The sequence below is a fragment of the Callospermophilus lateralis genome, chromosome 14, assembly GCF_048772815.1.
Source record: "Callospermophilus lateralis isolate mCalLat2 chromosome 14, mCalLat2.hap1, whole genome shotgun sequence".
Taxonomy (NCBI): Eukaryota; Metazoa; Chordata; class Mammalia; order Rodentia; family Sciuridae; genus Callospermophilus; species Callospermophilus lateralis.
In genome coordinates, this window is record NC_135318.1 from 90,683,956 (window position 1) to 90,702,402 (window position 18,447).

Genomic DNA, 18,447 nt, shown 5'->3' on the forward strand with positions numbered 1-18,447 from the left:
GTCAGGATTTGAATCTGATGGCTCACTGAGTAAAAGGAACACCTTCCACATCCAGGACTTTCAAGCACCCGTCAGCAGAGAGGAAGCCTCAGTTCTGCACAAAGCGGCCTCTGCACAGGCAGCTGATGTGCCCTGAAGACACAAAAAGTTCCCCTCTTTCAGGCCAGCTTCCCTGCCCTGCTCTGGCCGGAGAGTGAGAAGATGCATCAAGCTCAATGCAAACTGTGAGCTCAGGAATTTGGGTTCTAATCCTTTCTCCTGTCTTTGATGATCAGAATCTGGAACAAAGTTCTTGACATTTCTGTGCCATGAGATTTTTTTTTTTTTTTTTTTTGTAAAATACCTGCCTTTCAGGTTGTTGTATTGGTTTTTAAGAATTGAACAAATGCAGATTATTGGAAATGTAATTTTCTAATAACTGGCTACTACCACTCTGTCCCCCACTCCTACCCTTAAATTCTCCATGGAATACAAGCAAATCAGCTCTAGACTTTCTCTGGGTTCACCCACAACAATATGTTTCAGCTCCCTCTGCATCTACCAGCTACCCCCTGACCAAGGCTCTTAAGGACTGATTGAAGAATGTTCCAATGGCCTTTTTCTTTCACAAGCACCATGAATGTACCTCTAGCTATCAACACAGACATCTTGCATTTTCCACAAATGAGAACTTAGATGAACTCCCAAGCCCAGCCAGATGAGCTAACTGAAGATACCGTTGCTACAAAGACCGCCATTTCAAAAGCACTGTGGTTTTAATTATGTTTTAAAGATCTAAATCAAGAGCTTTAAAGTCATGCACACTCAAAGAGTAGTCAGGTCGTCCACTGGCCACAACAATAACAACTGTAGGTGACAGGAATTTTTCTAAATAGAAGGCAGAATGTTCCATTTCTGATCATCTTATTGCCAGTCTCCACCAAATCCCCATTCACATCTAGAAACCTGAATAAGGAACAAGCCCCTGGGTAGTGGCAAGCAAGCCAGCACACTCCCCTGGATTTCCATGATAATTTGTGGTGTTCGTTGACAAGCCCCTTCCCTTTCCCCTGCCTTGTGATTCAGCCTGGCAGGGTGCTGAGGGTATCCTGCTTCAGGTGGCTGTAAGAGACCCTTCCCAGGGGACTCTCACACATGAGTGAGTAGACAGACGGATGGGAGAAGGTTCCAGGAGATGAAACAAACACGACTCCGCCCCTGGCTGACTGGCTGTTTTCTGCCATCCGCTGCCTCATCCTCTGTCTGATTCTGTCATGCATATTTGAAAATAAAATCATTGGCTAAACGTATTGATTACTGATCACCTTTTCCTGGGCAGATTTTCTCTGTAGAATGACAGAAGTCCCTGCTAGGGTGTTCTCAATGTGATGAGCCATGGGTCCCTCTCCCCCATCAAAGGGAAAGTGATGCAGCAGCCTTGATGAGAAGGAGGTTTGCAGACAATTTTGGAAAACGAGAGATGCGTGCTTCCAGGGAATCCAGGGAGGGCTCGCTCCAGGGCCACCAACAACCCCAAGGGCAATCCTTGGCCCCATTTTGAGTGACACTCTGACTCCAAGGGGGAAATGCATTCTCAGAGGAGTGCAAGCTCATATTCTTTGGTGGGGACCAGGTAGTTCCTCCAGAATAAGTTGAGTTCTAGAATGTTCTTTGAAGGCTGACCCAACTTCTCTAAAGTGAAATGTGCTTTTGAAGAAAATTCCAGAGGATTACTGAAGAGCTGAGAAGAAAAGCATATTTCTGAAGCCCATTCATATTTTTTTTTGCCTCTTTTATTTAAAGATTCTGAACTAAATCACAGGGTTATTTTTAGGGGAATGTGGAATTCCAATGAAATCACCGTTCCCTGGACAGCACCCAAAGACTATTGTCCAGACTCTGTTTGGGCCAGATGTTCAAATGCTAAACAGAATCATTTTATTTCATGATGCTCCAAAATAATACAGGTGGACAGATGCCAGTCTATAGCTAGCTGAGCAAAAAACTGGGCCAGAAATATACACTAGAATATAGAAGTGCACATTCTTTCTCTAACTTTGCAGGTTTTATCTTAGAACCTATTTCATTTTGCCTTGGGCTAAAACTAGATGTGACCTAGCTCAGGCAGGAGCCTTGCTTAACAATGTCAGCAGTCTTCCCACACCCCTAGCCCTAGAAAATCCAGCTCAATGATACTTAATTGCAATGACCATAAAAATGGTTACATCAATGGCAGTAACTAAAAGAATTAACATGAGCGTAAGACTTATAGCTTTTTTAAAATAGTTTTTTACATGTTTCATCTCATTACATCCATGCAGCAAGTTTGTATTATACTCATTCTTCTTATCCCAAATTATAAAGGAGAAACTGCAGCTCAGAAGTGGGAAATCCTCGTTGATTCTAAAACCCTCACTTTTTTCCCCCCACCACACTACATGCCTAATGTTTATTTTATACTCAGAAAACATCCATGTGTGTGTGAAGGTTTTCTTCTCTCCGGATTACAAAACAGACACTTAGGAAAAAATAAACAACTCCTCTGGTAGGGAAAATTTATAGGTAGAAAATATACTTCTGAATATTTCATTAGTTCCAGTGAGCATCCAATACTATGCTGAAATAGAATTAAAGCAGATATTTTACAGTGGATCCATTTTTCTAGTATGGATAACATGAACATATGAAAAGAATATGATAGATTCCTGAATACAGAATGTTAGAGAATGTTTTAGCAAAATAAGCATGGAGAGATTTAAACCCTGATATGGTTCTAGGAAAATACAATTTGGTTCAACATTTGTAGAGAACAATTTGGCAGTATATAAAGTCTAAACACTGTGCTGTTGAGGATTCAGTATGGCACAGTCCATAATTACTGAAAAACAAGAAGTGTCAGAATCCAATGCAGTCATGTTCTTTTGGCATAAAAGGGCATTACACTATATTATTGAGTGGAAATATTGGTTTAGAAAAAAAAAAAAAATATATATATATATATATATATATATATATATATATATATATATATAGTTTGTTTTGAAAAATGTATATCTTAATACTAATCTTGAAACATTTTTTATTTGGGATGCTGTATTTGTTATCTATGTCTATGCATCAAATTATTTCCAAATTCAGCATCTTAAAATTAAAAAAAAAAAAGACTCATTAAGTCACACATTGTGTCTCAGAGGGTCAGGAACCCAGGCCTGGCTGGGTGCTTTTGGCTCAGGCTGTCACGTGAGCTGTTGTCAAGTTGTTGACTGTCCCAGTCCTTGTGGGCTCTGAAGAACTGACTAGGGCTAGAGGACACTCTCACAGGATCATTCACAGAACTTGGGTAAGAAGTTTCAGTTCCCTACTACATGGGCTGCTCACGACATGGTTTCCCCCAGGATGAACTATGGAAGAGAGAGGGAGAGAGGAAGAGGTAGAGAGAAGAATAAAAAGAAAGGTAAGAGGAAGACAGAGAGAGAGGAAGAGGAAGAGAGGAGGAGGAAGAGAGAGAGAGAGAGAGAGAGAGAGAGAGAGAGAGAGAGAGAGAGAAACTAAGGCACAAGCCACAGTATCTTTTATAACCCGCTCTCAGCAGATACCCTCTCATCTGTGTGCTCTATTACTCCCACAGACCAACCTGTGTACAATGTGGGGACGATACAAGGTTTGACTCTCAGGAGGAAAGATCTCTGAAGGCCATCTTGGATCCTGGCCATCCTGGCCCACCATGATTCACATTCCTCCAAAAACACATTCACACCTTCCCACGAGGGTTTTATACCACTCTAGCGTTGGCTCAAATTCCAGAATCTCATCATCTAAACTCAGTCAAGTGCCACTCCTCACATAGGATTCCTCTTGTTTTGAACTAAAGAGTCAAGTTACCTGTCCTCCACATGGCCAACGTATAGTGGTGGGACAGGACAGGATAACTGCTCTTGTTCAAAAAGAAGGAACATAGGCATTAGTGGTCTATAGAAATTCTGAAATCATGCAAGAACTCAAAAAGTCCTAGTGGTCTTTTTGCAAAGGACCAGATTATTGTCCACTCCTCAGATGATATTAATAGTATTATCAGCCAGTACTTTTCCAAAATAACTAAATTAGTATTATATCCAACTAAATGGAGATTGGGGACATCTTAGGATGCCAATGGCCACAAAACATAACTGAAGGTTTGGTCCCAATTCCCTAGTTACAGAAAGGAGGATCTGATTGGCCCAGGCTGATCCAATAATGATCATCTCTGCTCCAATCAAAATGGACACCAAATAGCATAAACATGACTCCTGTGCTGAGAAATGCGGAAAGCACATCTATGATAAGAACAGTGTATGGATTTCACTAGGTGGGGGCAGAAGAGGGCTAGCCTCTCAGGTCATAGAACTTCTGGGCAAGTCCACAGAGTTTTCACAGCAGGCATTAAATGAGTCTGTCTCTTTAAGAATCAGTGGGATTTTAATCTGTTGATATAAAAAATAATTTTTTTTTTTTTTATTAAAACAATCTGAACACAGCCAGGCTACTTTCCCTAGTTAGGCCTCACTCCTACTTGAACTCAGGGGCAATTTCTTCTCTATGGCTCTTGGCTCCACCCCTGGGCTCTTGGTTCCTCCTTCTGAGGCATCCTTCCTTTTTCACATAAGGCAGCATGTATTCATGGCTGGATGCTTTTCTCCGTCTGCTTCCTGATGGTGGAGGCTTGGTGGCTCACAGGCTCTATTCATTTTGTCCTGTCTCAGCCCCTGCCAGCACGAGCTGAAAGAGGCTTGGCTGATACAATTCTTTTAAAAACTTTGTGCATCTCCTGTGAATTTTATGGAGGTTCAGTCAATTAGACAAGAACCACATCACAAGTCTCTTTGACATTACACCATTGGTATATGAATAAAGCTTCAGATAGTGGCCTTAACCCTCCTAGAAGCTCTGTAGTTTGAGAGGGTCTGTGAAGCATATCTTTAATCTCTTCAAAGGGCCTTTTGCCTGGCTGAAGACCCACCTTTGACCCTTTCTCAGTTTTTTGGAAGATTTTACACTCACACTTTGGGCTTTATCTTTAGACCATACATTTCTGGGAGTGCCTGAGATTATATTTTTTGCTTTGAAGCCATTTAAAAAATGAACATTGTTGCTATTGGATAAATTGTATCTTCCAAAAAGACATTTTGAAGTTCTAATTCCCACTGCCTGTGAATGTGACCTTCTTGGCAATAGGGGCTTTTCCTATGGCATCAAGTTAATTAGGGTGGGCCCTGATTCAATGACTGTGGTGTCCTCGTAAGAAGAGACACCAGGGGTGCAAATGCGCAGAGGGACGGTCATTAGAGGTAACAACAGGATGGCAATCTTCAAGTCAAGGAGACAGGCCTCAGGGAAACCAACTCTGGACCTCCATCCTGGACTTCCAGCTCCCAGCACTGTGAGAAAATAAATTCCCAGTGTTGAAGGCCGTCAAGCCGGTGGCACCGCTAAGGCAGCCTGACCTGACTGAGACACCAACTTTCTGAAAATATCTTGTTATTGCCCAATATGTATTTACTCATCTTCTTTTAAAAAGTATATTTGAAAATTATTCTTGTGATATATATGCCAATGTATACACAGCCATCATATTTGCTGCTATTCAGAATGTCTGTACTTAGATTTGTTTCTAATCTCTGACAGTAGGCACTTTTCCTGAGAGGACTGACACCTCTTTTATTTCACATTGTAGCCCATTCTAAACCTAATCCCTACCTTCCAAGGGTGGGGGCTGGAGGGATTTCTGCCTTTCCAGGATGGAAATGCATCAAAGCTTCCTCTCCATGGTTTACTGTGGACTGAACCAAGGGATCATATTGTAATGAAGTGTTGTTTTCCAGGAATGACCAGATCAATGCAGTCCCAGATCAAAGCGCTAATCTTCCAGGGCCAGGGAGTGGGCTACTATACTGAGCCAAATTAGAGACAAAGGCCGTATCACAATTAATGGGAAGCAGATCGGGAAGCAATCCTGGAGAAGTTCTCTAGCCAAGGATCAGCAGTGGGAACTCTTGAATCAGCTCTGAGGACACGCTTTCTGGGCTGTTTTTTGCAACCCCTCTGATTATATGAACTTCTGGCCACTTATTTATCTTCTTTGCTTCGTCTTCCATGGTGATTTGAAAAATGAGTATCCTGCGTTCAGTATTCATGTTAGTTTTCAATTTAATGAAATATATATTTTAATCTGAGTTCCTCTGATTATCACAGTCAGAACGAAACAAGACCTTTCAACTACCCTGCCTTTAAAATAAGAAATTCAGCATGTCTTCACTTTACTTTTCCTCTTACCTTTAAAAATAGAATAGATCCAATCTATTGCAGAATCAGTTACTCAAGTTTTTTTTAAATTCATTATTTAAAAAAAAAACTTTTAGCATCTATATTAATTTTGTCATTATTTAAAAAAAACACATGTATTGAACCTTATTATTGACTTGATTTTGATTCTTTTAAATGTTCTATGGAGTAGGTTTTTGAGTGATTGTCTAGGGAAGCCATGTGAGTGAAATTGCATCTGATCACTCTTTTTGAGTAAACTATCATTCTAAGTCTGTTGCTTATATGATATTCTCTATTCTGGATTTCAGGGTTTTTCCACTAACATCTGGGATGTTTATACACTAAAGAAATATTTTCCATTATGGCTGTGATAATCGTCTCTGCTCCCTTCATTTGGACATTTCAGGGTACGTGCCACCCCTAGGCTGGCTCTGCCACAGTTTCACTCTGTGTCTATTTTCTTCTCTTGCTGTTTTAGCTCTGGCTCTCCTTCAGTCTCGGGAGGCTAGTTTACATATTGCCTTTTCTTTTTTATTTTTCTTTATTTTTTTTCTTCTTTTTTTGATACCAGAGACTGAATCTAGGGATGTTTAACCACTGAGCCACATCCCCAGCCTGTTTTTATTTTTATTTACAGATCGGGTCTCACTAAGTTTCATAGGGCCTCGGTAAGTTGCTGAGGCTGGCTTTGAATTTGCAATCCTCCTGCCTCGGCCTCCAGAGCTGCTGGGATTACAGGTCTGCTCCACCATACCCAGCTACCCTTGCCCTTTCTCCATTGTTATACGAACTTCTGCCACTTATTCATCTTCTTTGATTTGTCTTCCATGTACTTCTCCAAGTACAGCATTTTTGCTTCGATTAAATTCTTCTCTAATATTTGGCTGGTTTAATGTGTGATAAGGCCAGGGGACATGCAGCCACTTGCATCCATCTGATTGTGCCCTTGTGGTCTGGGAGAGCCTCAGCTCAGATGGATGCCTGGAGGGCGAACTGATTTGCAAGCCCATAGCCCCGTTCTCCTCCAGTGTGATTCTGTTCCACGAGGATGAGTTTCAGCCCAGGGCTGCTTCCAGGACTCTTCTGCCTCTGGAGTATTTTCTGAGAGAACACCTAACCCCAGGCATCGCCTACCCTCTCCTTCCTACCCTCTCTGTGCTGGGAAACAAGACAGTGTAATTGATATAAAAAGAGAGGAACCAGAGCAGAAGAGTTGCAGGCACCCGATTCTGACCCCTGGGTACCTAATTCCTGTGCAGAGGGAGAGCAGCAGCCTGGTTCTGGCTACAGCACGCTAAGCCCTGGACACAGAGCCAAGACAGACAGCCTTCTCCTAGGGTCTCCTGGCTATTTATGCTGGGTCAGAGGACAACCGGACTTTGCCGGGTGGGGTGACCTTTCCTCAGACCAACCCTGCCAGTACTGCACATGGTGGATATTCCCTCTGGATTCCCACCAGTGCTTATACAAAGGACGATGCTTTGCAGATTCATAGGAAAAAGGGTGCGTGAAACTAAGAAGATGCTAATCTTTAAGTTAACTGATAAACCTTTTCCTTGTTTATTTTCCCCTTCCCCTCACAACTTCTTATATGTACTTTTATATAACATTGAGGGTCTCCCTCCATTTCCATGCAATTTCCCTTTTCTCTCCCTTTCCCTCCCACCTCATGTCTCTGATTAAGATGTCAAGAGCTTTGTAATATTTTGAACAACCAATAAAAAAAAAACACAAATAAAATTAAGGCATTCTGTCCATCTACCACTACAAAAAAATTAAAAATAAAAAAATTAGAAAAAATAAAAAATAAAACCTTTTCCCCCAGAGAGCAATATATTTGTCATTCGTGTGGAACAATGACTTTTCAATTCAATAAGGCTTTAAAAATCACCCCACTCGTCACCTCCCAGGGCAGCGGAATGACACTGGTAGATGGACCATAAAAGACACGCAGGGGTTAAACAGGGGCGCTGGCTCCAGAGCCCGGGCTGCCCGTGCTGGCCCTTCCCAAGCCTGTAATTAAGCTGACTCAGCCTCTGCTAAATTTAGCAGCTAGCTCACCAGCTAGGAGGGCCTCAAACACGAGTCAAAAGGAAGAAATACAACATGACTGATCTTTACCTTGTAATAAATTCTGGCCACCAAACACCTCTGAAGAACCCTCTCGCGGAAATTCACGGCCTTCAACAGAAAAACAAGGTTACCAATCGCGTCCGTATTAAATGCCAGGAAACTGGAAGAGAAACACAATGGCCATCATTATTATTTTGGTTTCACCAAAGAATTTCATTTGAAAGAAATCGTATTTTCCATTTTTTTTTCTTCTCCGTGGAGAAAGCAGTGTAAATACACATCCTCTCCCTGTCCCTTCTCTCACTGATTATACATGTGTTTCTTTTTAGTATTTTTCTGATAAATGGTTGGTTCTAGTTTATTCTACATTTTTGTTTTGTGGTATAGAGGTTATTTGGTTTTCTATTCTTACCATTAATGATTATGGTATAAGTAATGTTCAATACTTGGTATAGTCTATATTAACAGCTATATAATTTATATCAGGTGATAATATATTCAATCATTGATAAGTAAATATTGCAATTGAATATGAACAATCAAATATATATGTCTAGGTCACAAAGCATAACATTATAAAATACATATCAGGATCTGTGATAAGTATTGGCTGCTAATTTTTTGACAGTCTAAAAATTCTCAGATGTGGAGTTATTATCCAACTTATAGCTTGTTATGGTTTGGATATGAGGTGGCCCCCAAAAGCTCCTGTGTGAGACAATGCAAGAAGGTTTAGAAGAGAAATAATTGGGTTACGAGACCCTTAACCCAGTGAGTCAATCCCCTGATAGGGATTACTGGGTGGTAACTGTAGGCAGGTGGGGTGTGGGGGAGGAGGTGGGTCACTGGGATGTGCCTTTGGGGTATATATTTTGTTGTAGCGAGGAGAGCTCTCTCTCTCTCTCTCTCTCTCTCTCTCTCTCTCTCTCTCTCTCTCTCTCTGTTTCCTGGTGTCATGTTCCTCTAACATGCTCTTCCAACTAGATGTCCTACCTTACCTCCAGCCCCAAGGATGGAGTTGGCCATCTACAGACTGAGACCTCTAAACCGTAACCCCTCAAATAAATTTTTCCTCTTTAAAATTGTCTTTGTCAGGTCTTTTGTTCATAACAGAAAAAAAAAATAAAGCTGAATAGAACATATCCCAAGAAACTGAGGCTCAGAAATACAGAGTAACCTGCTGAGAGCACAAAGGCAGGGCACCACCAGGCTCGGGCCTGTCTTGGGGAGCCCCAGTATGGAGGGAGAGGAGCCCTCCAGGGCTTGGGCAAGGGCAAGTTAACGATTCATGGTGTGACTGTCAGCAGGGCACGGTGGCACATGCCTGTAATACCAGCAACTCAGGAGGCTGAGGCAGGAGGAATGCAAGTTCAAAGCCAGCTAAGCAACTTAGCAAAGGACCCTGTCTCAAAATAAAATATAAAGAAGAGCTGGGCTGTGGGGCTGTGGAGCTGTGGGGCTGTGGAGCTGTGGGGCTGTGATTGAGCACTCCGTGGTTCAATCCCTGATACCGAAAAAAAAAAAAAGAAATAAAAAAGAATGATGTTACTATCTTCATCAGGTAGTAATTTCCACTCTCCCCATTTAGCGAATTAAGAAACTGAGTCACAGGGAGTTAAAAGGTTTAATCACAAACAGACTCAAAACTGTCACCCCATGGGCTTTTGCCCATCAACTCTGCCTTTGGGCTAATTTTGTGGCCCTCCCCCTGAACCTTGCAGATAACTTCTATAGAAAGGTAAGGGGTTAGTTCACGTAGGGTCCCCAGAGCACAGCCACGTCTGGCCCTCCCTTTCTCCCCCATTCGGGGAAGTAATTATTATTATAGTACCCAAATAACTTAGGTTCCCAGTCATTAAAAATTAAAGACACAAGTAGCTGTTGTTGACAATCAGAGGCAGGAGAAAAACTTCAAGAAGCACTTCTGAGACGCTTTTGATATAGTGCTTTGGAGAATGCCAAATCCTGAATTAATAATCACCCATTTAGACAGGGAAGGCAAGTAGAAGTTATCTATGTGCAGTTATCAGGAAATTCAAATTACTGTTTGTGAATGCTTATTTTGAATCTGGGCTTCAGACGGTTCAGTTTCTGCTTGTCTATTTCTCAGAAGGCAGAAAGAACTCTTAGTTAATTGAAAAGCAGGCTTTAGTCTTTCTGGGACTGTTACTATGAGACCTGGAGGCTGTCAGTGCTGTTGTTAGGACTGCCTTTGTGTCTTGGGATGCTCGCTGCACGCCAGCATCTGCCGACCTGAGGTTACAAACTGCTGTGCGACAGGCTCTCGCCTACCGGCCCTCCGAGTCCCGTGTCAGGCCCAACCACACATGCAGCCCTAGGAATTCGTCTAGTGTGAAAAATAGGAATATAGCTAAAGGCAACCTCCTCGTCACTGTGTTTTATAAGGAGGTGAAATGACTCTATATTTAAATAAAATTTAGATTATATGCAAATGTATATTATGGGTCATGAGGGAAATGCAAATGAAAGCCACAGTGAGGTCCCAATATACATATACCAGGATGACTAATGACACGGACGTCCAATGTCGCTAGGGATGTAGAGAGACTGGAGCCTCACACCTCTGCCGTGGTAAAGCCCTTCAGGAGAAATTGTCTCCGTTTCTCATACAGCTAAACAAATACCTATGCTATAACTAGTGATTCCACACGTATTTGCCCAAGAGAGACAAAACGAGTGTTCACAGAGGCTTACTAGAGGTGTCCATGGCTGTTCTACTTACTGTACTGGAACACCCAGTGGGAACATTTCAGGTGTCAACTCATCATGAGAGAATGGAAAACAAATCCCAGAGAATCCATGAAGTAAAATACCGCTCCTCAGCAATCAAAAGGACAAAGACACATGATACCACAGAGAATCTCCAAAAGGATCTTGTGGGGTTCCTGAGGCCACCGCAAAGGAGGTCAGACTCTATGTTCTCCTTATGTGAACTTCTAGGACAGGAAAATCTCACCTGCAATGGGAAAATATCAGAGTGATGTCTTCATGTGGGGTGGCGGTCATTGAGAGTACAGAGAGAACTTTCCGGAGTGATCAGTGATAGACTGGACCGTAACAGGAGTGTTGGTTACAGAGAGGTGTGCATTTATCAAAACTCAGCGAATGCAGAACAAATGTACATTTCATTGCATGTAAATTTTCTGCAGAAGAACAAAGAGAACCACAGCCAAATGTTGAACTTGAGTGAATGATGTTCCTGCTGGATTATTTGGAGATCTGGCCATGCCTGCAGTTTACCTTGAAATGCGTCAAAAGGAGAAGGAGAATGGACACAGGAGCCAGGGACTGATGCATGGAGAGATGGTCATGTGCTGCATGAGGACATTTCAGCCAATGACAGACTGCCTAGCTGATGGTCCCTTAGCATCAGTGGAGCTGATTCCTGTGGCCTAGTGATATCACAGCCATCAAAAGGCTGCAGCACATCCCTCACGTGTGTGGGGACACTGGTGTAAACACATGTGCCGCCTGCCGGTCCTTTGAAAGCACATGTTACCATGTGCAGTACCCAATCCTGGATCCTGGTGGGAAACCTCTGGTCCTGGCTTGCGGACTTGCTCTCCTGCGTTCTCATGGCTGTCTGGGTGCACCGTGGAAAGTCAGCTGCTGTGTGTGCAAGTCCCATGAGCAGGGGCCTCCTGCCTCTCGCTGCCCCAAGGCCACTGCTGGGTCCAGACCTACCAAAAGGTTCACACAGTGCCCCGCTATGTTCACACTACGGCAAGGCTGCCAGCTGCCATGTTTCTCAGTGCACATCCCTGTCATTGAGTGGCACGTGACTGTGCATGTGTGTTGGTGGTTTGGCAAGAACAGTAGTGTGCTCACAGTAGCCTCTCCATGACAGGTTCCCCACAACACCCAGCGAAAGACACACTGTAAAAGCCTTTCAACTTTGCTGAATATTTGAAAATATTCATAATATGGAAAGGCCCAGGAGTGCAGGACAGGATCTTGACTTTGCTCAGCACTCACGACCTCTTTGGGATCCCTGGGCTGGTGAGAGCAGTGAGGAGGACAATGGCAGGCTCCCTGGGGACAGAGGGAGGCCGCATTCCCTGGGATGAGCAGGGGTGGAGTGGCGCTGTCTGCAGAGCCAGGGACTGCCCTCTCAGGTGCCAAGCAGCACCTGGTCTCATGGGGTCTTTCTAGGACAATGACTAATCCCCTCACAGCCCCAATGAGGGGGTAGCCTCTGGGTGGCCCTGCAAAGGGCTGCTCACTTGGAGGGGTTTCAGCCCGGGTCCTGCTGTGTCCAAGTGTGGGGCAGTGGCCAGTGGCAGAGAGAGCTGGAAATGTGTCCATGACAATTCCTTCCTTCACGTAAAAATCAGGGTAACTAAAGTGTGGGGATTTAAGTAGATAAGCACAAAGGGAGTGAATGAGCAGGACCCGGATGTGTGGGGGAGCCATGTGTACTGTTTTGGAGGTTAATAACTGAGACAAAAATAAATGGGCTAGAACTTTCCAAATATTTACAATTGGAATACTGCCTTTGGCACATCTCAAATCTGTCCTGGAAAATTTGCTAGGAATATAGATTTGCATATGTGTGAGAGTACGTCGTGCTTTCCAAATGATGGAAACAAGCCCTGCTCTGCTCTCTGGAAAAGAAATGAAAGAGCAGATGATTTGTGACCAGTTGGGGAACAAGTTTCCTGAAAGGAAGAAACCGACTCTGCTGGAGAACTGTGCGAGTCCTTTGACTCCTCCTACACTGGAAAATTTTCAAACTAATAAGTTGGAGAGAAAACCATCGGTGCTATACAATGCCCACTCAGGACTAGAAATATCTAAAAAGATGCACCGAGTTGCTTCAGTGTGCAAGAACCAATTGAATCGTAAAGCTAACAGAAACTTCAGCAAAATAGTCCAGGGATGTGGGAACTCGGGTTTTCAAGCTTTAAGATAAACCATGATTGGAATAAACAGAAACCTGAGCAGCAACTTTTTAAATAGAAAGAAGAGAAGGGACTACGGATTTCTAAATTTCACTTCGCCCCCATGGTTACAAAAAGTCCCATATAAACATTTATTGTATTTTCCATGTTTTTAATCAGGACTGCATTATGGTATTGTCTCATGAATAGATCCTCTGGAAATTAGCTTGATACATTGGGATTGAGAGAGTAATCATTTTTTATTTGCTCCCAAATAAAAAATAATATATTTTTAAAAACACACCAAAGAAACACAGTAAGCTCTCCAAAAGTAGAATAAAAGAGATGACATATTTATAGATATAAAAAGATGAAATAGACAACAAGGTACAACCGAGAGGATCGACAAAGGGAACAGTTGGTGGTGTGAAAAATAATAATAATAGTAACAATAAACCAACACTCATCTGGTGATACTGAGCAGCAGCAGCAGAGAAAGGAGAAGGTGCTGGAGATAATTCTATGGAGGACAAAGGGGACGTAGCCACAAATCCAGCAGAAGTTCAAAGGATAATCAGAATAGTATGAAACCCCTTGTACCAAGTGGATAAATTCCCAGAAAAGTACAATTACTAAAACTTACACAAGAGGAAAAGCCTAAACAGTTCTAAAATAATGACATGAATTAAATTGATAGTTTAAAATATTCCCCCAAGTGCAGATCATTTTCAAATAATTGAATTCTTCCACAAAATGAGAAACCACTCCCAAACTAGCTCCAGGAGACTAGTAAAACCTTGACACAAATCTAAACCAGGGACATTGAAGAACGGAAAATTATGAGCCAATAAGTATAAAACCACTCCCTTTTGAACAAGCCAAGTCCCAGGAACATGAAGATGATAACCCAGCCTGAGAAAGCCAAAGATCTCCTCAAAATGTCAGGGTAGTTCAGCACCAGGAGACTGACAGGTCATTTATCAAATTAACAGAATACAGAAATATAGGATCATTTCAATAGATGCAAATTCATTTGAAAAAAAAATTATCATCTAGTAATAACACAAATATGTTAAAAATAAGAAATGGAGCTTCTCTAGGATATCAAGCGTGTCCGGCAAAAGCTCCAGCCAACATTTTCAACAGTGAAACTCATCTTTTTAAACCGGGAACTAGACAAACACACACCTCCTGTGTCTACTTCTAATCCAATTACACCAAAGTTCCTGGCCTTGCAGTAAGATGTGAAAAGGATAAAAGAAAAACAACTGAAAAGGAAGAAATAGAAAATCATGATTTGCAGATGATATGATTGCCTGTGTGTGTGTGTGGGGGGAACCAAAGAATCTACAGATACATTTAGAAGAAAATTTTTACAGTCAGATTTATTTAGAAAAGCCAGCTGCAGCAAGTCATGGTGGCACTTGCCTATAATCCCAGTAGCTCTGGAGGCTGAGGCAGGTAGATCACAAATTCAAAGCCAGCCTTAGCAACTTGGAAAGGCCCTATCTCAAAATAAAAACTAAACAAATAAAAAGGGCTGGGGATGTGGCTCAGTGGCTAAACGCCCCTGGGTTCAATCCAGGGTACCAAAAAAAGAAGAGAGAGAGAGAGAGAGAAGAAGAGAAAGAAAAGTCAACTGCAACAGCAAAAATAGAGTTTAAAAAATTCTCTTAACAACAACAAAACAATGATAAATCTATCAAAAGGGGACTGGGGTTGTAGCTCAGGGGTAGAGTACTTGCCGTGCATGCATGAGGCACTAGGTTTGATCCCGGCACCACATAAAAATAAACAAAATAAAGGTATTGTGTCCATCTACAACTGAAAGAAAAAATTTTTTAAAAAGATAAATATTAAAAAAAATCTTTCAGAGGGTATACTACGAATGGGTAAAATTGTACAACCCTAGAAGATTCTTAAAATCTTTGAGAAAAAATATCTGTTTTATTTACAAAATAAATAATAAAAGTATTTTCAGTTAAATTTTCTGCAAATCCACAGATTGAATACATTTCAAGGAAAATTTTAGCAAGTTTTCAAAACTGTGGTAAAATAGACATGTGGAAGCATTTGTCATGTTAATCATTTTGGTGGATCCTTCAGCGGCCACCACCATTCCTTTCTAGGACTTAATCACTCTAAACTGAAACCTGGATCCATTAAATAATGGCTGTCATCTCTCTTAGCCCCTATAATCAATTTTCTGTCTTTGTTAATTTGAATCCTCTGGGTACTTCATACATGTTTTAGTCGGCTTTTTTGCTGCTATGACTAACAGACCCAACCAGAACAATTGTAGAGGAGGAAAAGTTCATTTAGGGGCTCACAGTTTCAGGGGTCTGAATCCATAGGCAGCTGTCTCAATTCCTCAGGGCTCGAGGTGAGGCTGAACCTCATGGCAGAAGGGTGTGGTGGAGGGAAGCAGCTCACATGAAAATTAGAAAAGGGGGGGAGAGAGAGAGAGACAGAGAGAGAGAGAGACAGAGACAGAGACAGAAACACAGAGAGAGAGATATTCCACTTGCCAGGTACAAAATATATATACCCAAAGGCACACCCCAATATATTCCCTCCTCCAGCCACACCCTACTACATTCAGGTACCACTTAATTCATCCTGTCAGGCATTCATTCACTGATTGGGTTAAGGCTCCCATAACACAACAATTTCTCCTCTAAACTTTGCTTTGTCTCACACATGAGCTTCTGGGGGACACCTTACATCCAATCATAATAATATACATTCAGTCTTACAACACTGCCTTTAGTATAGAAGACTATTGTTTTCTTTTGGAGGAATTTGACAAACTGATATCAATACCTAAAGGGAAATACAAAATTCTAAATACGTAATTTATGTGTGTGTGTGTGTGTGTGTGTGTGTGTGTATATATACCTATAGGGAAATACATAATTCTAAATTGTATTTCAGATATAATAATGGAGTAATATTTTATCATAAAGCCAGGGTAATTATAACCTGTTTGTTGGGTCAAAAATATACAAACTCTCTAGGAACAAAATAACCTCCAAATGGACTCCCACATGTATGGAAATTTAACAAATGCCAAAGTAAGAAAATTATTTATATGTTAAATTTTCTGAAAATCCATTGATTGGATACATTTCAAGGAAAATTTTAGCAAGTTTATATTTCCAATAACTAGGATAGGCTGGTTAGTTTATTAAATGGTACTGGAACAACAAACAACTCTGAAAATTGAGAAAAAAAAATGGAATTATATCCCTTTCTCAAAGCATATACAAAATTTTCCAATGAATTCAGGAATTAAACATGAAATGTGAAACTATCAAGCCTTAAAAAATTAATATTTCATGACAATAAAGAAAGTGTTGAATATCAAAGAAAAGGGTGAATTATAATTTAAAAATTTATAATCTTAACTTAAATTGTTATAATTCAGGAATTTGCATTCATCCAAAGATACCACAAAAAAAGTATAAGAAAAGCCACTAACTGGGAAAAGATAGTTATAGCATCTATAATGACATAGAAAAAAAGAACCTCTCAGAATCATTAAGATGAGACATATACACACAAAATAGAAAAAAAAAAATGGGCAAAAACATGAAGAGGCATTTCACCAAAGAAGAAAAACATAAGGAAAATGAAGAGGGGGAAACTAGGTATGTATTAGAAGTAATAAAGAAAATGCAATTTAAAATCCTGATAAGAGATCATTTTTTATGTTGCATTGAGAAAGCTTAGGAAGTCTGTTAAGATCAAGTGCTGGGGAGGATCGTCTGTGGCTCTACAGAATGTGTGCTTCTGGTAGGAGGGGAGACTTGTAGAACCACTTTGAAAAATACCTTGTCACTGTCTAGTAAAGTTGAAGACTGACATATTCCACAATAGCAAGCCCACTTCTGGGTGATATCTACCCTAGAGGAGTGTTTTTCAAACAACAGATTGCAAATCACTGATGGGCCATGAAATCCATTTAAAAGATTGATATCCAGTGTTCTAAAAAATAAAATTTAAAAACACCAGACAGTATCATGAGTAGCAGGACAGGTCGGCACTGTTTCCTGGAAAGTTTGCTTCAGTTGTCTGGGGTGGAGGGCTCTGGGTGTTGTGATGATTGAAATGCATTTTTGACTCTAGATCATGTCAGCTACGTTCGAAAGCCCTGTACAAACTCTTCTGGGTTCCCCAGAAAACATGAGCAAGATTTTTTTGTAACAACTTTGTGCAAAATATCAAAATGCTGCATACATCTAAAGGTCCGCAAATACTGGAGATTAGAATGGATTAGCCAATTTCTGTATATACATATGATGGCCTATTATGGAATGTTATGACACTTCTTGGCCACATATAACAACTTGGGTAAACCATAGAAACAAAATATTGAGTGAAAAAAGGAAGTCCCTGATATAGCATATATATGCCTTATCTTCAGAGCTTACAGACAATGCTAAGACAAAAAAAAAAATGATAAAAGCATCCTGAAACCATGTATCCTGCGTGTGGCATCAAATTCCAGCTCTGCCATTCATTAGCCATGCAACCATGAGCAAATACTTAATCTCCGTGCCTCAGTTTCCTCATTGATGAAATGGAAATAAAATCCTACTTAATGTGGCTTGAGGGTTAAAACCTATGATGCTTTAGGAGCAGTGGGTGTATAAGAAAGAAGGTACATGAGAAGAAAGAAAATCAGCATTCTCTGAATTCTTATGTTGGTCAGTGGTTGCAGAAGCATTCAATTTACATATTCACATTTTTGTGTACATTAGATGGTAAAAAAATTCAAACCAGAGTAAGTTGGGCATGTCAAGGTTTTGTAAACTTAGGTTGGATAATAAGATATTGAAGGCAGGTGACAAGGACATCCTGAGCGATATACATACCTGGTCCTCAGCTTGTCACTCACAGACGCCACCCAGCTCCAGAGTAGGCCAGAGAGTGGTTGGTCTTGGTGCTGTTTGGTGTACTGAGCCAGCAGTTCCCGGGCCACCACCTGTGCAGAGTTCAGTCCTCATCAGCCATGCTCAGAAAGGTAGAGGGGCCAGAGCGCCTGTAAGTACTGCCGCTGGATAAGGCAGACTCCCTATGAGCAACTCCTTGGAAGGAATCAAGAGCAAGACCCCTGCCTTCCAGGGACCCCCAGTGCCCATGGCAAATGCCTCGTGTTTACCCACCACTTCGATTCCCCCCACGGCTGACT

General features: G+C 41.4%; 1 protein-coding gene across 1 annotated transcript in view; it reads right to left on the reverse strand.

Moving 5' to 3' along the window:
* Acoxl (acyl-CoA oxidase like) overlaps positions 1 to 18,447 on the reverse strand; it is a 286,003-nt gene that overhangs the window by 85,606 nt on the left and 181,950 nt on the right. The window contains 2 exon segments of the mRNA XM_076833499.2: positions 8,401 to 8,512; positions 18,131 to 18,240. Of these exon segments, the coding sequence (XP_076689614.1) occupies positions 8,401 to 8,512; positions 18,131 to 18,240 (222 nt within the window).